This window comes from Callorhinus ursinus, unplaced genomic scaffold, assembly GCF_003265705.2.
Source record: "Callorhinus ursinus isolate GAN/ISIS: 27379988/994484 unplaced genomic scaffold, GSC_fseal_2.0 scaffold48, whole genome shotgun sequence".
Classification (NCBI taxonomy): Eukaryota; Metazoa; Chordata; class Mammalia; order Carnivora; family Otariidae; genus Callorhinus; species Callorhinus ursinus.
Window position 1 is genome coordinate 4,893,858 of NW_027397110.1, and position 19,961 is coordinate 4,913,818.

The following is a 19,961-nucleotide window of genomic DNA, read 5'->3' on the forward strand; positions in this document are numbered from 1 at the left end:
CTCCCATGGAGTAAGATCATAAAACAAAAGCCACGGGTCGTAGCCATGTCTCAGAAAGCTCAAAGGGTGCCGTGTGTTTGTGTGCAGGAACCTAGGGGGTCTGGTCTCATTTTTTTTTAAATCTAGTGCAATTGTTTTAAAAACACAGGTCATCACTCCGCTGGGGGACAGCAGCCCCTGATACGTGTCCGATTTCGCTCACCAAACCTTTGTGCCCTCCCTCGGGAAACGCAGAGCTGCTGCAGATTCCCAGCACTGGGGCAAACATGTGGGCCCTGGGGAGATGCCCAGTGGGAGGTCCCCTGCAGCCACCACGGCCTGAGAGTTCGGCTGTGGGGCCCAGCCTGGAGCGAGTTCAGGTCTGTGCAGTGGGGAGATGCCAGTCTCTGCCCATGAGCCGGTCGAGAGCTAATAAATATGACGAGCTCACAAAGAACTTGCCAGTAGCTGCCACGATGACCCTCACTCCCCACGGCGGGCAGGGAGAGAATCCAGGAAGCTGGATAAGAATGCACTGGAATTCCAGCGTCCTCCCTGAGCAGAGCCACCCCTTCATGAGCATGAACGGGCTCCCAGCATGCTGGACGCTGCCCCTAAAACAGCCTTTCCTTCACGGCTCTCGGGCAGAGGCGAAGCGAAGGCAGACGGTCATTCGGGCCTCTCACACCTCCAAGGCCAGGGCGGCAACCCACAAAAACTTTCACCCCTGTTGCAAAGGGAATTAAGGCTGGGGCCGGAGAGAAGGCTCCCCTACCCTGCCATGTGCACAGTCTCATCTTGGAGAAAAAAAAAAAAAAAGAAAAAAGAAACCCAGTTCCGGCCCCTTGGCTCGATTCACCGTTCCTGCCGGCATCATTATTAATCTGAACAAAGGAAATCTCTCTCCCCGAACAATGCTTCTGCAACCAGCCCCGTCGGGCCTGGAAACGCATGAGCCTCTTCCCCACATTATCTGTGTTCTCATTTCCAGAACAATAGCACAGGCACCCTTGTTTCCTGACGGAGTTCTGCTCGCTCCCCTCTGGCTCGCGCTCTCCCCATTCGCTCTGGCTCACCCGTGCCAGGCCCTCTCTAATCTGTTCTGATTCCATCTCAGCAGGCGAGGCAGGAACAACATTTGGCCGCCAGTGAACCGCCTGGAAGGTGCTAGAAGTATGCAGATTGATAAACACTGGCCCCGTTATCGGATGTTTCCCTGGCTGCCACCACCTGCTAGCATTGTCTGCCTCTCTGACTCACGGGTCTAGCACTTTGGGAAAATCCAATGACATGCCCGCGAGTCCAAAGCAATATGGACAGTGCAAAAGCCAAGTTTCTAAAGGCAACGCACTAACTATTGTCTGGACAGGCTGCATTCCGGGGAGCCCTGAGCAGCAGGCCAAACACCCGGGCACAGACAGGGACACGGGGGGCTCAGCAACTCAAATCCAAAGGTTAGGCCCTTTGACCCCAACAATCCTATGTGGGGAATTTCCCCTAGAAAACAATCCACAGGAATGGAGATAGATATACAGAGAGATCGATCAATAGACAGACAGACTCGAGAAGATGCCCTATTATTTTAATGGGGAAAAAAAAACAGAAACAAGTTAATCGTCCAAGAGTGGGGGGAACAGGGAGACAGTGGTGTCAGAGCCACGGGACTCTGGGCCACGACTGAGGACAGCACTTGGGGAGATCGGAAGCAGCTGGGAAAACCAGAGGTGACGTATGCATGGCCTCAACAGTGGAAGGATCTGCAAGTCTACAACATCCGACCACCATGATTAAAATTGATACCATCCCATGGGAAAGACCCCAGAGAGAACACGGCACACGGTGCTCGGGTATGTCTGGCACTACTGATGGGTTTACTTCTATGACTGAGGGTTGGGTTATGTCTCATTGCAGTACCGTTTTGGGGACAGCTTTATTTTTTTGAAGACTCCAGCTAGACTCCTAAAAGAACATCGGGGGCAGGTCTAGGCTGTGCGCTTTAGCGAGCACGTCCGGGGCTGCTCTGAGGATGGAGACCACACACATACCTTCTGGTCGAAGCTGTCTGGGGTCAGGTAGAAGTTGTGCAGGGGGACGAAGTAGTCCTCCAGAAGGCCCATGAGCAGAACCAGGTAGACGCCATCTGCAAACTACAGAGAAACACGTGGTGATGTTTCCGGGCTGTACAGGGAGGTGGTGAATGTTCTGCATTCATTCCAAAGAAGGAAAATGTTTTAAAGTATGAAATCCATGCCTCGCTCAGGCATGAACCTGCAATTAAGTGAAGGACCCGGGTACAGAGCATCTCACTCGGGACTGGATATGGCCATGCATGTGTTTGGGGTTGGAGTGCATCCACGTGGATAGGGCCACGGCTCTGGAAGCAGGCAGCCTGGCCACAGGGCCCCTCCCCCCACTATGGACCTCGAGGTAACACCGGCTCCCATCTCTCAGGGTTGGCACGAGGACCCAGCATACAGGGAACACCCCATCAGTGTCGGCTTCTGGAATGATCCATCCTTGTATGACCTGCAGGGTGCCCTATGCTTTGGTTTGGGGTCTGCTGCCCTGTTCCACCTGTTCACTTTGTCAGCTGTCCGAGCACCTTTTTCTAGTGAGGCTCACAGCGCCAGACACTTTCCCCTGCTTGAGCCCCGGTGACCATGAGCCTTTGTCCATCTAGATGAGCCTCTCGTGTCCATCCCGGCTGGGCCCTGAACACCGGGAGGCACTGGCTCAGGGAAAGGCCTGCAGGCTACAGCCCTCAATCCAGACCCCTCTCCCTGCCACCCAGCCCAGCAGCGCCATCCATCCACAGGAGGGGGACCAGGAATCTAGAACAAAAGGCCCCACTCTTTGGCAGACAGCCCTCCCCCACCCCCAATAAGCCAGGGAACAATTACTCCCTTTAAAGATAAAGCAATGGAGACCAGTAAAGGCCCCACAGAGCACAGAGATGGCATCTCTGAGGGGCCGAGACTTGCTGGGGTCTGCTGCACGGCCAGAACTTGAGAGGACCCCAGCCTCCAGATGTCTCAAACTGCGCCATCCAACATGACCGCCACTGGCCACATGTACCTATTGAAATTAGACATTTTTTTGTTTGAATGTTGCTGGTTTATTCTTTTTCCTGCGGTAAAATATATATAACATGAAGTCTACCATTTTAACCATTTTTAAATATCCAGGTCACTGGCATGAAGTCCATTCATACTGTGTGCAACCAACCATCCATCCATCCATCCATCCATCCAACCAACCATCCATCCATCCATCCATCCATCCAACCAACCATCCATCCATCCATCCATCCATCCATCCATCCATCCAAATTCTAGCACTCACATCATTTTGCAAAACCGAAACTCTGTGCCCATTAAACACCAACTCCCCATCCCCCTCCCCCTGGCACCTACCACTCTGCTCTGTCTCTCTGAATTTGCCACAAGATTTATCCTTTTGTGTCTGGCATATGCTGACTTTTTTTTTTTTTTTAGTCATGATAAAACATACATAAAATGTACCATATTAATCATTTTTAAGCATACAGTTCAGTCTTAAGTACATTCACGCTATTACATAACCAAGTTCCAAAACACTTAAACTGAAAAAAATGTCTAAATTAATGAAAATACAAAATTCCGTTCCTCAATCCCATCAGCCACATTTCAGGTGCTCAGCGGCCACCCATAGCAGGCAGCTCCTACGGCAGACGCGTGCCGACAGGACCCCTCCATCGCTAAAAGGAAGCCCTCTTGGCCGGCGTGGTCCCCTGGTCTAGAAGAGCGCCATGCAGGACAGCAGGACAGCCGTGAGGGGCTGGGCACCCAGGAGCCCTTCAGCTCCAGAGACTGATGAGCCGAAGGAGGACTTTACTGAAAATAGCAGTTCCCTCCACCATCCTAGGCAGGCCACCAAGGCCTCCGATTTAAAGATGAAAATTCCAAATCACAAGTGTCCAGTATCACCATGTTGAAAGGGGAAGGGGAGCGAAGACACAAAGCACAAGGCAGAGGGACGCCGTCCTTCCCGGGCCTGCCGAGGACAGCCCTCTGGTAGAGCGTGCTGGCAGGACTCCCCCCACTGACACCGAGCCAGCAACAGGCCCAAAGAAACCGGCTCTCTCCACAGCATGGGCCCATTTCCAGGCCGTCCACGAATGAAGATCCCACCCCCAGCACCTGCCCGGGAGGTGTAGGGAGCCTCTGCTCCCTTCCACGGCATCCCCAAACGCAGCCCAGGCCCCCTCGTGCATGGGGCGGTGGGAGAGATGGTGACTGCAGAGGAAGGCATGGGAAGGAGAGGGGCGCCCAGGAGACTGAGAGCCAGGAGAGCACAGCGGCTTATCAGCAAACCGACCCTCCAGCTCACACTCCCGAGAGCACACATCAGTCCTGGGTGGGGGTGTGCTCTAGCGCAGACCCCCATGGTTGCCCCCATGGCTCCCACGGCACTGTCTTCATCAATACCCAGCTTGTACAGGCATAACCTCCATTAAGCCTCCCTGTACCTGCTGCCCCCTCAACATCAGGAGAGAAGCTCAGAGAAGTTGAGTAGCTGGCTTGGTATCACACAGCTAGGAAGTTGCCCAGAATATAGAAGTGGTTTTACAAAGGAGGGAAAAAGACATGAATGCGCGCACGCGCGTGCACGTGCGGACACACACACACACACACACACACACCCGAGCAGTGCTTTGAGCCCAGGTCTCCCTGATGATGAACATTGTTTATAAAAATACCTCTTTTCTGCTGGACCACTGGTTAAAAACACTTATAGGGTACTACTTTAAGTGTGGTGATAGAGAAAAAAGGAGACACTGGGTACATCCAGATCAGTGCAAACTGAGGTGCAGAGTCTCGGTCCGGGGTGTCTGGCGACTCCTGCTGGCATGTGGGCCAAGCAGGAAGTAAGAGTCGGCAATGGCTCGCAGGGCCCAGGACGTTCAGGCGGGCAAGCCTTCCTGGGCCCGCAAAGCATCACTGCCTTCCAGGAACGTGTCCTGCCGAAGCAGACAAAGGCACCAGCAGCTGAGTACAGAGAGCCCCTGCACCGCCCGCCACGAGAGTGGGAAGCGCCCCATCATGAGGAGCGGGCTTCACGCAGTGCACCAGGACGGAATAGAAGGCAGTCCTCAGAGGTGAGCAGTACGGACAGACCAACAGACCGGGCAACGGAAAAAGGATGAGATGGAATCACGCGCACAGCCTCCAACAAAAAGATGCCGATGATAAAATTACATAAGAAAGAACACGTGTGGAAAGAGCTGCACGGTATGATCCACTGTCATTAACAAAACATACTTGTGCACATAAAACATCTAGAAGAGCCCACAGCCAACCATTAACAGCAGTCAGGTAGGTCTGGAGAGGATGGAGGGAGACGGTGGGGAGGGAGAGAGGCCTGTTACTTTTAGGTTAGGACACTTCGGGACTGTTAATATACCGAACGGCAAGTATCAGAGGCTAAGTGTGCAATGTTCATAAACTGTGACAAATGATGCACAAGTAAACATACTCATTAAAAATGGTCCATTCGGCTTTCCAGGACAGACCCGTGCAGTCCGTGATTAGCCAGCCAGGTGGAGGAAAGGTCTGGAACAAAACCCTCAGCACAGTTATCTCTGGGCATTGGGATTAGGAATGATTTTTGTTTTGCTTATCTGCATTTTCAGACATTCTACAATGAACCTGAATTACTTTTTTAATTAGAAAAGCAAATGAGAAAAGGCAAAGAAAGAGACAGGAACAGAGGCAATCACCCAGGGGTTTAAGAAGGATCAGCTGGGGGTTAGAGGAATCTGCACCAAGAACTGTAACAACTCCGAATTCGAGCACCCAGCTAATCCTGGGAAAATTATATTTTGTGGTTTGATGCCTGCTGAGTGCTTGAAACATCTTTTCACTATGCTGCATGAGCACTGAGTGGAGTGGGGGAGTATACTGTATATACTTCCTGCAGAAGAAATATTTTGTGCACACTCACTGGACAGGTATTCGGCGAGCATCTGCGCAGTAAGCACGGTGATGGAGAACAGAAGCGGGGTGGGGGGGAGGGCACGGAACGTTCTAGGCTTGCACCTGCCAAGGCCCTTCAGTGGGAGAGGTGTGACGCATCAGAGGCTGTTAGGGTTGAGCTGTGTCCCCCTAAAAAGATGTGTTGGAGTCCTAACCCGCAGACCCTGTGAATGTGACCTTATATGGAAGAAGTCATTACTGAAAGTAACAGAGTTAAGATGAGGTCACCAGGACGGGCCCTAATCCAACAACCAGTGTCCTTACTAAGATGGAAAATCTGGACACAGACGCACACACGGGGGGAGTGTCCCGTGACCATGAAGGCAGGGATCCCAGCAGGGCGTCTACAACCCAACAGAAGCCAAGAATCACCAGCAAAACCCCGCGGCGGGGGGAGAGGCCTGGCGCAGAGACCCCCCTCACAGCCTCAGAAGGAAACAGCCCTGCCCACATGGGTCTGAGACTCCAGCCTCCAGGATGGTGAGGATGCAAACGTCTGTGGTTTCAGCCGCTCGGTCTGTGGGACTTGGTTCCAGCAGCCACAGGAAATTAAGACAGAGGGCCCGAGAGAAGGCCAGAAAAGCTGGGCTTTGCCGCCCCACCTGCCAGGTGGCCATTCCTCATCAGACGAACAAGAATGGCGCCTGCTGCCCGGGATCGGACAGCTGGCTGAAAACGTGAACCCCAGAGCACTGCTCACCTGGGTCTCCAGTTCCGTCACCTCCAAGTTCAGCTTGTTCAGGTGCTTGTTCACAAACGTGATGAGAGACTGTGAAGGCAAAGAGACACAGGAGCCGTGAGAGAGTCCGCTCATCCGTTCCCATCCGACGGGATGGGTCGGACATTGGGCATCACCGGCTTTGTCAGGCGCTCCCGTCACCTCCTCCGTTTGCTAAAATAAAAGGCTCGGGTTCTCACAGCGACCCTTGGTTTTAATGGAATAATGCCTCCATCTACCCCCGTTGGAGAAGAACGTGCATCTCTGTCCGCCAACCCGGGCGCACACGTGCTCATCCACACACACGTACATATTTCACAATCCTGCAGAAGAACAATCAGCTCCTCAAGAAGGACAAAAGCGTCAGGGGGAGAGGACTGGCTTTTTAGATGCGTCCTAGATGCCACCTGGAATGCGAGAAGGCTGACCTGAGGGGCCACACTCATCCGCTTCAGTGACCTGTGCAAGCTTGATCTCGGAAGCAGGGCCACCGGCCTCTCCTCTCTAGCAAAAGTTTAAAACTTGTCGCCTGTAACTTTTCTCACCCAGCAAACCCAGCTTCAGGGGGACGCAGCCACACCCCACCCCACCCCCACCCCACGACACGACTGCCTTTCCTTATTCCTGCTACTCAAATTTACTGAGCAGCTACTACGTGCCAGGTACTCTGCCTGGCACCACGGACATGAAGACGGCAAGACAGGGTCCCACCTGGAGAGCCTGTGGCATAGTTCTCCACATATGTACCTGGTGGGGATGACAGAGAAGTCAAGGGCCAGGCCCAGCGTGTGAGACGTGCCACGGAGGGGAGGTCTGCTGGGCACGAGGAGGTGGTGTGTGTTCCCCCGCAGGGTGCCGAGGGAGGGAGCATCTGAGTGGGGCTGCGGGGCAGGCCAAATGGGAGATGGGGGTGGAGGGGCGGGTAGGGCAGGCACCCAGGCCCTGAGCACCTACACAAACACTTCGGGATCTTCAGGCTGCATCTGGATGTGGATGGGATGGAAGAGGGTAGGACGGGTGACCCTGGAGAGGTGGACAGGGTCCCCCTGCTTTTATCCTGGGGTACAAGGAGCCACCAACACAGCAACTCTCAATGTGGGGGTGTGGAAGGGCCAGGCTGGAAGCAGGAAGCTGTCAGGCAGATAAAAGGATTTTGTCTTGTTCGTCCCTAGTGCCCAAAATATGTCTTTTCAAAGAATAAATTAACATCGTATCTCTGAAAGACAGACCTCATGCCATGCCATGGCTACCCAACGCTACCCAATGTACCGTGCGCTGGGCCTTTGCACGGACATGACGACATTTTACTCTCACAGCACCCCTGAGAGGTGGGTCCTGCCTCAGTCCTGATAGATGGGGAAACTGAGGTAGGAGTTATAATCTGCTTCAGGTCATACAGTTGATAGGTGGGGGGCGGGGAGATTTGAATCTTCTTGTGCATTCACGGATGGGTTCTGTCAGGGTTCCTGGGAGCCAGATGTGGCAGGGGTAGGGCTTGGGGGGCACTGCTCAGAGGCCCCGAGGTGCGTCACTCATGACCCAAGGATGCTAAGAAGGCTCCACCCCAGAAGGACCACTGGGATCGTTCTGCTAGCCTTCTGCAAAGTGCTTCCAAGAACTAATACTCTCATTGTCCCCGGCTGGACCAGCATTTTCCAAAAGTAGTTTCCATGGGAATTTAATACACTCAATCACAAGATAAACAAACAGATCAAACCACTGACAAACAAGTTTGGAAAATCCTTCCTACCGAGTCCCCTCTTGGAGCATTCCAAACGCATGCCAGCATATTAAAGGTCCTGAGAAGTCCTGCATCAGGAAACCTGTTCTGGGCAATTGTGCTAGACAAAGACCTCTCCCTCCTAGGGCATGGGCAGAAATGACTGCTCCTTGGATTTTTTACAGGGAGGTGGAAAGTCCATCCATCTTCCCACTGCCTCCCCAAGTGAGATGTCTGCAGGCGCTCAGATAACTCCACAGACAGAGAGCTGAGTCTCGATTCCTTCTGGGTAAGAACAAGCCCTCCTGGCAGATCCCCCTGGAAACTCATTCCCCAGCCCCTGACTCCACAGCCTCAGTTCGCATGTTTTTTTTTCTGTTGTTTCCATCCGTCGCCTACACGTAGGCTGCCTGGGCTAATGAAGGGCCTGTCTTTGCGCTCCTTTGTGGAGGGAAATGGGCCAAATGCACGCACGGAGCAGCTCAGCCGGCAAAGGCCTGCCTATGCACCGGGCAGGTTGTGAATACAGCCTCGTGGTAATGAGGCCTGCAAGAGCCAGCAGGCTGACACACTTAAAAACATTTCCACATTGAGAAAAAGCCTTGAGTCGGAATGAAGGGCCACGGTGGTGCCTGGGCTGGCTAATTCACTCAACAGAAGCGGGCGGGTGGGCAGGAAGATACCCAGGGAGCAGAGATGTTGAGTTAAAAGGTGCTAATTTTATGCACTGTAGTTACGTTTTTGACTATAATTACACTTCAATCCATGTGGCAAACGTTTCAGAGATTTCAAACATGTTCCCACCTTCTTCCCGGCATGGAGTGCATGCTGTAGACAGAAGCCTGGACACAGAGGGAAGCAGCCCAGCCCGGAGCTTACCTTCTTCACCACGCTGAGCTTGTCTGGGGCGTGGTCAAAGAGGGTGTCGAAGGCGTCCCGCTCTGCGTGGGCAAGTGGAGAGGCACAGGCAGGGTTTATGGAAATGTCCCCGCCCGTCCCGGGGACCAGGCAGCTCCTGACCTCCGGGGATGTCCCGCCCCTACGCTCCCCACCCACCTAGAATCCCCTTCATTCCCGCCAGAACCCAAGGGCAGGTGGGGTCGAAGAGCAAAATCAAGGAAAAGATGCTTCTAGGTCCCCCCCCCACCCCGTTTCTATCCTGTAATGTGAAATTCACAGGTGGCACTCGGACACCCGCCCAGGACGTCCTCGACATGAGGCACCCCTTGCCCGCCTCTCTCCTTCCCCACACTCCTTGCGTACCAGTAAATCTCGCTGGTGCCTCCGAGCATGTCTCCTGATCGGCACGGCTGCCAGCCCCACACCAGCCCCACAGCCCTCAGCGGCTGCAACCTCCTGCTTTGGCTGGCCTCCCTCCTCCACTCCCGGCCCTCTGATCCCTTCTCCTAGCAGGAACACTGTAGACTGGATCAGTTCTTGCCCCTCCCTACCCCTGCCCCCACCAAAACTCTCCAACCGCTTCTCATCACTCCTAGAATAAAATTCATTCCCTCTCCCGTGACCCATGGGATCCAGTGGGTGCAGTCACCCCCCCCAACACATGCACCCTCCCTGACTTCACTCCACCAACCGGCTCCCCGGCTTCTCCTCCATCACACACCCACCACAGGGCCTTTGCACCTGCTGTTCACCTGCCACACTTCCTCCCGCTTGCTCTCAGATGTCACCTCCTTTGAAGGGCCTTCCATGACCATCCACATCTAGAAGAGTGCCCCACGCCTGCTACCTGTCCTCTGGCCCTAGTATACTTCTCAAAGCACTTAATCACTACTTGAGAGTACATCTTATTATCACGCATCTGCTGGACAGTAGCTGCTGGTCTCTCAGCTCCGTGCTGGCCGAAACCCCTGTCTCGCTTGTTCCCTCCACTGCCTCAGAACGAATGAACAAACCAGGAAACCCTGCTCCAGAATCTCTCTCCAGCAATCCTTCCAGGGGTGTCCCCCTCTGTGGGAGCACCTACAGGGCCTGAGGCGGCATGTCCCGTCATGTCCCACCCAGCCTCCTTCTTCCCGGGGAGCCCCAACCCACTCTGCTACTCGAGGACCCCGCCATGCGCTCCAAATCAACACAGAATCAGTCCCTTCCCTTTCCAACGTGAGGCCACCGGAAGCCAGGTCAACAAGGCTCTCAGTGGCTAAGAAGGAGCCGGGTGGGCCAGGAGCCGGGTGCCTGGTTCTAGGCTGTTGTTGCCGTGACGGGGCCTCATGGAGGCAGGACAGAAGCCTGCTGCAGCCCAGAGTCCAGGCAGGAAGACTGAAGCGTCAGAGTGGAGGCAGACCTACGGGGAGTCACTGGCGGGGTAGAGAGGGAAAGGGAGGAGGGCATCTGGAAGGCCCCAGGGCCCTGACTTCTGTCTTCCAGGAGCCAGCTGTCCCCCCAAGGTGTTGGTGGCAACATATGCTCCAAGGACCTCAGCCAGCAGACAGACCCACTATTACTAGCAGGGGCTTGAGGGCAAACCCCAGCAGGGAATTCTGGGGGCTGGGGAGTCCAGCCAGATTGGGTGGGGTGGGGGTAGGAAGCCTCCACTGCCTCTCTGGAGATGGTCGAGAGCCCAGAACCAGAGCTGACCCAGGGCCTGCTTCAGGACTGCCCGGCCTGGCCCATGGAGAGGGAGAAGGAAGGAGAAATCAGAGAGAAGATGGCCTGATACCCAAGTAAGCCAGAGAACCAGGTCTCCTGGAGGAAGCGTCCCAGCCCTTCCCCCCAGCCTGGCCCAAAAGGAAGGCCCTCGGTGTCCAAGGTCTAGTGTGTGGGGAGGCAACTCACAGCCCCAGCCCAGCCCAGGCAGCATCCTCCTTGGCCTTGGGGTTGGGGAGAGGGAAGGTGGGAGGCAAAGAGGAAGGGAGAGGTGGAAGGGCTGTGTGTGTGCGAGCACGTGTGGTGTGTATATGCACACGCATGTGTGCGCATGCGTGCGTGCGTGGTACACACAGTGCGTATGCACGCGTGCATGGGGGTAGGCATGCATGCGCGTGTACAGTGTGTGCATATAGGCACCCATGCATGCAGGTGACGTGTGTGTGTGTGTACGGCATGCATGCACACGCGCGTGGGGGTGCGTGTGTTCAGGGGGGAGGACCGCCCAGCTTCCTTCTCCTAAAAGCCAACAGCAACCAAAAGGCCCGACCCCACAGAGTGCCCCTCCTCCAGCTTTTCTACCAAGGCAGCTGTAAATTATTTTTACAATCGTTTAAGTCAGATTCCAGTCAATATGACAGCCTGCTAAGGGGGGGTGGGGGAAGCTAAATCTTTACAAAGCAAAATACAAACTTTAAATGCAGCTTGAGAAAAACCCTGGGAACAGAAGAGAGCCTGACGTCAGCCGGGTATATTTAGCTGGGCCACCGCTGGGCTCACAGAGCGAAGGCGTGCAGGGGAGCCACGGGAGGGTGTGGAGGCCTGCCGCCCCTGCGCCGCCCTTACCTGCAGCCAGGGCTCAGGAGCAGCATCGCCCAGCCAGCTTCTGCCGCACCCCTGCGGTAAGCCTGGCCTCGGGAATTAAAATAGCTCCCGGTCGCCCGCCTTCAAAGTGCCGGGACTTCAGGCCACTTGCTTCCTTCCCTAACCCTGTTTCCTCCTCAGTAAAATGGGAGTAAAGAGTCCCCAGCTCACGGCTGGTGTTAGAATGAAACACACGGTGCATCAGGGGACAAGCCCACCGCCTGGCAAGCGTGGCGCTGGGGCTCGGGCTCAGTTCATTCGATGCCCTCTGACTCCAGCCCTCCCTAATGTCTCTCTGGAGACTCTGGGGACAGTCACAGGGACAAACAGGGAGGGACACAGGCTGGGTGGAGGCAGATGGGTAAACTGAGGTAGCAAAAAAGAGGACAGGTAGCCAAAACAAGCCAGAAAGGACACAGAAAGGGGCTGAGTCAGCCGGGACGGGCCAGTGTCTGCCCAAGCGCAACCCTCACAGGTGGGAACTTCAGTCCAAATAAAGTGGTTTTGTTTCACATTTTTAAAATATAAATTGGAATTTCTGGCTTGTCTGCAGGAACTGGAAGTGTGGCAACACTGAGCCCGCATCCCTGCCTGCCTGGCATCAACGCGCCGCCCATGGAAGTGGGGGTGCGGGCTCCCCCAGTCTGCCCCACCGCCACCCCACACAGAGGCCAAGGGGCAGAAGACCACTAGGGTTCTAGCCACTTCTCTCGTTCATGTTGGCAGCCTGGTCCCTGGAGGTACCCACAAGTCCGGGGCCCATGGACAAAGGGCCAGGGGACGGAGGGAGGCATCACGTGAGGCTGAGCCGGGGTTTGCTGGAACACGAAGGGGAGGAAGGGCGTTCCAGACAGAGGGAGCAGAAAGCACAAAGAGAAGCACAGGAAAGACAGGGAGGGTTGCAGGCCGTGTGGCCTGTGAGGGAGGCTCAGAGCGACTGGGTCCCGCAGGGCGAGGAGGCCCCGAGGGTGGTGGCCCAGTCAGGCTGCGGTGGGGGCACAAGCTCTGCTGGCAGAAAAGGAGGAGACCCGAGGAGGAGATGGGGAGTGAAGGAGGAGAGCTTCTCCCCACTTCTCCCCTGTCCGGAAGCCCAGGGCAGGGGAGGGGCCGCCCGCGGAGGAGATGCAGATGCATCCAGCAAGCCCGTTGCCATGGAGACCAGGCAGCAGCGCCCAGCTCCTCTGGGGAGATGGGCCTCCCAGCCCACCTCAGCCAGGACAGGGACGACTCAGGGAAGGGGGGCTTCTGGAGGGGGCAGGGCAAGCCCTCCCTCCCGAGCTCAGAGTGCTCAGGTGAGAAATGAGCACAGAACAGGACCCCCTGCCAAACCCAGTAGGCAGGCATGAGCCAAGGAAGGTCTACCTGGTATTGTGGAAGCGCGTAGAATGTCTGCGGCCCAGGGCTGGCGGCTACGGGGGATGCACGCTGAGGAAGACACAGCTCCAGCCCACAGGATGCTTACAGTCAAGAAGCCATGGGTAAGGGGCCGAGGGTCCCCAGACTGTCCCAGCACCCCGAGTCTGCCAGGCAGCTCCCCGTGAGTACCGGCGAGTGAAGTAAAGAGACAGGCTGGGCGGAGGCAGGGCAGTCAGGGAAGGCCACCTGAGAAGGAGCTGAAGAGTGAGCCATGGGGGAATCCAGAGGGAGAGCATTCTGAGCAGAGGGCACTGCAAGGGCAAGAGCTGGAGGGGGCATCCTGGGGTGCTCTTGGATGAACAGGGGAGGAGGCGAGGGGCAAGCAAAGGGGGGATCTGAAGGGCTGGGAGGCCACCTCCAGGGCTGTGGCTTGAGCTTAAGCCAAGATGGACAGTAAGGAGAAGTGAAGGGTTAAAGGGGTGCCTTAGGAGAAGCCTGACCCCCAACTCAAGGGGCAAGCCGGGGACCAGGATCCGGGGGGGGGGAGGGCAGAAAGGAGGTCCAACCTCGGTGGGCGAGGGGCTGCAGGGGCCCCGGAGGGTTTCATGGGAGAAGGGCCGGCAGAGGCCCAGCTGCGGCAGAGGCTGCCGGTCTGGGTACCCAGGGGACCTCGGCGCTTGCGCCAGCAGAAGCCGGGGGCGGAACTCACCACCTGTCACCCGCTAATAGCCTGCTCACGTTTCCTAAGCAGGGTGAGCCTATAACATAACAACATTCACCGGCGTCTCGTGGTTCCATGGCCCCAAAGGCTCACGCGTCTCCTGTGCTCGCCGGCAGAGTGGCTGAATCCATTTTTCATACTGTGACACCGGGCTGTTTCCCAGCGAGTTGCCACCCTGTACCCCAGACCCTAATGCACTGTTCGCAGGGCCGCGGGGGCTTCTCGGCCCAGCTCCTGCCCCCTCGAAGCGGCACACAGCCCCCCGCGGAACGGACGCTCCCCGGGTCCCCCAAACCTCGAACTAGGCCTGTGCCAAACAGGGACGGGACATCGCCCAGCAAATCAAAGACACTTAATGATGCTCTGATGGCCCCCCTCAGGCACAGGGCCTGACGCCTTGTCCTCTCCGGGAGCCTATGCCGGCCCCACTCCCCACTGCCTTTTCTCTCCCTTTCTTTAAAAATAACAAAGACACGTGAAAAGGACTGGATTGCTACTTAAAAACTGTGAAGATGGTGAATTTGCCCAGCGCGGCCTTCGGGCTACTGCAGGAAGTTTGAGGACATCACCGGGAGCCACGTCCCCTCTTCACAACCAAGCAACAGCGGCGTGCCACGGGTTCCCGTGATTACCGTGAGAGAACGGGGCCCTGTGGCCAGGCCCGTGGCTGACTCCGGGGTGGCACCCCTCCCCCCAAGAGCTGCAGGACCAGCTCCAGCCGGGCAGGCTCGAAGGGCACGCAGGAAAACTTCTACTTGGCTTCCACTTCCCCTGCTAACAGCCGTGCTCACTGCAGAAGGTGGTATTTGGGAGTGGAGGGCTTTCTGTTTTGAAATATCCCCCAAAGCAATGAGTTTCACTCACATGGCCTCTGGCTGCGGCCGAGAGCGGGGGTGGGGTACGGGACGGGACAACACACTCCCCACCCCGAGGGTTTAAATGCGGCCCCAAGCTGTCCTGTGATCTGCTACCCCTTGCTGAGATGAAGATGGGGTCATGCTGCTTGGCACAGGGTCGGGAACAGCTCTTTGGGAACAATCATCGAAACTAAACTAACGGGAATAACCACCCTCCCACCCCCCACTACGCTCTTCTTCTCCCCACCCCCGCCGCCTGTGGCAGGTCGGAGAAGCAGACAGACCCCAGGGGGAGCTACAGGAGACCCCACGGGGTCCTGCGGGCCCTGACCCCCATGTGACAGCGCGTATCCACGCATCCGGGAGCTTCCTGCCACAGCCCCAAAGTGCCCGTGACCTTGGGCCCCCCACCCCCACAGGTACTTACCGAAGCGACCCATCATCATCCTGCAAATGAGAACAGAGAGAGAGAGCTGTCAGTAGGTCGCTCAGAACACAGTGTGGTGAGGTCACGATGAAGGGAACCCCAAACTGCCCTGTTGAAGGGCTTTTTGTAAAAATGTAAATCCTGTTTTAACAGATTCTCTGTCCCTCTAATTACAAACGACAAGTGCATGTGTGGATTTCTAAATGTCTGCACAGGATCGGCAGCAAGCGGCCACCTTCAGTTAACCCACCCCTTTAATGCCATTTTGGGGGGAATTTAAATCATGGGAGCAGTTAATAGGCAGAACAGTTCAGCAGAAAATGGGGTCTTCTGGAGCCGCTGAATGGGAAGCTTTGAAGTCCAAGGGTGCAGATTACCCGAGGGTCCCACTGTGGTGAGCAAGCACGCTGCACACTCAGGGATCAGGAAACTTAGGGATGCTGAAGAATCCCAGACTGGGACCCTGAGTCTAGCAGGCAGAGGCTGAAACCACCAGGCACAGAGGCTAGTCCCTCCATGAGGACTGTGAGGTCCCCAGTGCACAGGTCCTCCCCTGCATGAGCCCCCTGAGAGGCAAGGAAGTCTCTATATCATCCCCAAATCCCTCTAGACTCAAGTCCCCTTAGGCTCCATCTTATTTAACAACACTCTCTTGAGCAGCTACTATGTGCACGCCTGGAAATACAGAAATAAACACCCCGTTCCCATAAACCCCGTGGCCCTGCCCATAAGCCCACATTTCAAGAGAGCCCATGGTGTCACATATAGGAGACGCGCTAGGGGAACTAAAAGGAAGTTCAGCCCACTTGTGTTTGGCAAACAGGGAGGGCTTCCTGGAGAAGGGGACCTCGGAGCCGGCTCTAGAGAGAGAAATGGACAGAAGGTGGGGAGAATCTCTGGGGCTGCGGGAGGGTGGGCCGCCAGAGCACCAAGGCCAGATAGAGCAGGAAGGCCAGGAGGCAGGTGGGGCAGTACTTTGTGGTTTTTGCAGACACCTGAGGATTTAAATGCTCCATCCAATCCCCTATGGCCACACAGAGGGGGAGGGATTGGGGAGAGCAAGTCCAGAGTCAGGGAGACCAGGCAGGAGGCTGAGTCTGGGGCCACACAGTACTTCCTACAAGCTGCCTGGGCTGGAATTCACATTTCTACAGACACGCCTTTCTGGCCAGCTAGACCGCCAGCCCTTGTCCCAAACCCCTTAGCCTCTCGGGCACCCAGCACAGCGCCCGGCGCACAGGAGGCCCTCGTGCTGGTGACTGCTGTGAATTGTCGGGGCCATTCGCCCACCCACTAGCCCCGACTCCAGAGCTCCCAGATCCCCCAGCTGCCCTCCCTCAGGTCACCAAACCCCATGGGAGACTGCAGGAGGTGGCCACGCTCCTTCCCAGGGCTGCACGCCCGCCCGCTGCAACGTGCCCGGCAGTGCGTCTCCCCCTCTCCGACCTTGGATGACCTTGTGCCCTGCTCTGACCCACAGAATGTGAGGACACTGTGGGGGGAAGGGGGCAGAACCCTGAGGGCACCTGGGAGGAAGCCCAGCTCCCTAAGGACGAGGCACAGGTGCAGGGACAGAGGCCTGCCACCAGCCAGCACCAACCACCAGACGAACTGAACACCTGCCCGGCTAAGCCCGGCCCGGTCTGACCCACAGCACTGTCAGCAGATAAAGGGACTGTCGTTTTAAGCCGCTTGGTTTTGGGATGGTTTGTTACGCAATTGTGGATAACTAAGGCACCACTCCACTCCTCATTCCCCTCCTCCTGCTCCCAAACAGGCCAGGCCTAACAGCCGCTATAGACCGGGCTGAGCACCGGGTCCCTTGTCCCGCATGCCGCCCCTCCCCCACCCCCAATCCCCATGGGCTTGGAACAGACGTGCTGCCTATCAGGCCACACGGCAATGGTTCCCCAATTTACCCAGCAGCTCCCACGTCAGGAGCGGTCTCCCGTGTCAGCCTGGATCTGTGAAAGACCAGACGTCAATTGGTGACCCAGTAATTAATCACTCCATGAATGGAGCGGGAGGGTTCACGGAGACAATCAATCTTTAATGTTCTGTTTCATCTGAACCGGGTTTGGTGGAGAGGCGCAAATGCAGCGAATTTTAAAGATCCTTAACAGGGTGTCATGGGGGCGCCTAAAAGCTACACGCAAAATAGCCCATTTGATTCGCTACGTTCAATAGATTTGAAGCCTTTTAGACTTCTTAAAAGTTGCCCTCTGGCTTTCTCTAAGAGATGAGCGACGGCTCAGCTCTCTCTCAAAGGCAAGTTCTGGTTCAGAAGGGTGGCTCCCTCTCCCAACGGAGCTGAGGCACGGATGGACAAATGAGCCGGGACAAGGGGTCCCTAACCAGTCTGAACACCTCCTCCGCCCACCTAACATTCTTGACGTTCGCCTTCCAGAATAAGGATTTTTATAAACGTCCAAAGGCTTCGGAGAAGAAATCCATCCTCACACGGAAAACTCTGAAGACGCTAGCATACCTACCCTACAAAAGCTCGATGTTTTAAATTCCCCTTAGCCTTTTCTTCCTGAGAGATTCTGAATGGGATCGGTTATATTTTCACTTGCTTATCATTCTCGGTGCCACTCCAGAAAAGATTTCGGGCAGCTTCAGTACGTTCTAATTCCTGTGCCGCACGTAGTTTGTGTATTTTTCTATTTGGGAGAATTTCTCATTTAAATACCAAACCAAACTGCTACCTTGCCCTTCCTCACCAGAGAAGAGGAAAAAACTCTTTGAAAAAAGTGCATGCAGGCCGTAAAGCCAGGACAGCGCTTGTGTGAAAACCTCATCCTTGGGTTGAGGGACGTGTGTGGAAATGGGCCTCTGCGTCTGCGTGGGTCCCCGGGGGGTGGTGGGGGGGTCCACTTACTCCGTTGTTGTGGTCAGCTCCTCCGTGACGTGGCTGGAATGCAGCAGGCCTTCCCGCTTCTGCAAACCCCAAGAAGAACAAATAAATACATAAACACGTGGGCAGGCAGAGGGGACGGGAAAAAGGACACCACTGGCAGGGTAGCTGAGCTGTGTGCGGACGGCCCTGGGGCCAGACCACCTTAGGGGCAGCATCCAAGCCACGCCCACGGGGGCGGACTGCAGGTGACCACAGGGGGTGACCCTTTTGGTGGCTGGAAACTGCCCCCTCCCATCCCCTCCCTGTAGGCTCTCCACGTTGCTCTGAGAGCCGGCAGCTGGGGGGAGGGGGTCTCAGGAGAAACACCCTAGCTCCCAAAGGGACCCCCTACGCCGTGCAGCTGGGAAAGGTAAGGGGCACAGGGAACCCACATAACATAGGGAAGCACCCAGTGTAAGAACATGCGCACTTGGCTACGTAGGGTGCACCCCCCCCCGAAGTCCTGACAGTTCCAAACCTCAGAACGTGACCTTGTTTGGAAACAGGGTGTCTGCAGATACAGCTAGTTAAGATGAGGCCATAAGGGGCTAGGGTAGGTCCTAAATCCAACATGACTGGAGTCCTTATAAGAGAAAACAGAGCCACAGACACACGCAGGCATAGAGGGAAGAGGCCGAGGGACAACAGAGGCCAAGCCTGGACAGATGAGTCTACAATCAGGAACGCGGAGGACTGCCTGCAGCCACCAGAAGCAGGAAGGGGGAAGGAAGGATCCTCCCCTGGAGGCTTCGGAGGAAGCGGGCCCCTGCCAACTCCCCGAGTGGGGCTTCTGGCCTCCCTAACGGTGAGGGGACAATGTCTGTTGTTTCAAAACACCCACATTATGGTATTTTGCTACAGAAGCGCTGGGACATGACACTGTGTGTGACGGACTTCTCCGGAAGCCCCACAGGTGTGAAGACGCAGTGATGGTGGCGGGGTGGGGGGGGGGGGGGGTCGGGGATGGGGGGCAGCCTGGACATCCCCGGACCTCAGGGTGGTGCTCGGCAGCCAGCTAATCCAAGCACTGCAAGCCCCTACGTGAACCCCTCGAGAAACGGCGAACTCACTTCCCACCGGACCACCCACCGTGGACACCTCCCGAGATCTGAGCTCCCCAACCCTTCCTGAACTTGGCCTCCAGGGAATTCTCACGGCTGGTTCTTACAAATGCAGACAACCACCCTTGGGCGGCCACCAGCGGCCTCACGGCTCCCCAGGAGAGCCCACCGAGGGAGGTGCAGAGACACTTCACTCACTTACGCATCGATGCACGTATTAGGCACCTAATAATGCCACGCCCAGGGTGAGGAACTGGACACATGAAGCTAAGCATTTCAGAGCTTTATAGCACAATCTCAGGTTTCTGGGGAAACCACTGCAACTCGGAGAAATCCAGTGATCGCCCAAGGCCCCTGTCTTCATCCCTTCTCTCCACGGACCCCCATATTCCTTGCATCTCCCATCTCCGACCAGATAAGCGGACGTGGACTGACAGGCCCTGGGGTCTGGGAGGCGGGCTCCTGAGGCCAGAGGCCGGCCAGTTCCCGGGACCCCCGCTCCCTGATTCATACCCCTTTGGGTGTGCCCAAAGAATCCTTCTGTAACCCTGGTCAGGCAGGAGGCGCCAGCAAGGAAGGCTTTGCCTGAGTCAGTAAAACTTCCTGAAAACCCAAAAGATTTTCTTGGACCAAAGCACAGGCCTGAAAGGAAATGCCTTGATTACCAAGCTGTACGGCGCTCATGGGGCCTCAAGTCTGACGGACACGGGTTTGGGAACCACATGCCCACGTGTCCTTGGG

The 19,961-nt window shown here is 56.1% G+C and overlaps 1 protein-coding gene across 5 annotated transcripts in view; it reads right to left on the reverse strand.

Annotated features, from left to right (window-relative positions):
- PARVB (parvin beta) overlaps nt 1–19,961 on the reverse strand; it is a 93,099-nt gene that overhangs the window by 4,326 nt on the left and 68,812 nt on the right. For 4 of the 5 annotated variants that reach the window (XM_025882223.2, XM_073882659.1, XM_025882224.2 and 1 more), the window contains 5 exons: nt 18,142–18,200; nt 15,261–15,280; nt 9,311–9,372; nt 6,694–6,762; nt 2,025–2,126 (listed from right to left, as the gene is read on the reverse strand). In XM_025882223.2, coding sequence (XP_025738008.1) covers nt 2,025–2,126; nt 6,694–6,762; nt 9,311–9,372; nt 15,261–15,280; nt 18,142–18,200 — 312 coding nt within the window. The remainder of the gene's footprint in view (nt 1–2,024; nt 2,127–6,693; nt 6,763–9,310; nt 9,373–15,260; nt 15,281–18,141; nt 18,201–19,961) is intronic. The other variant, XM_025882228.2, reaches the window with a different exon arrangement.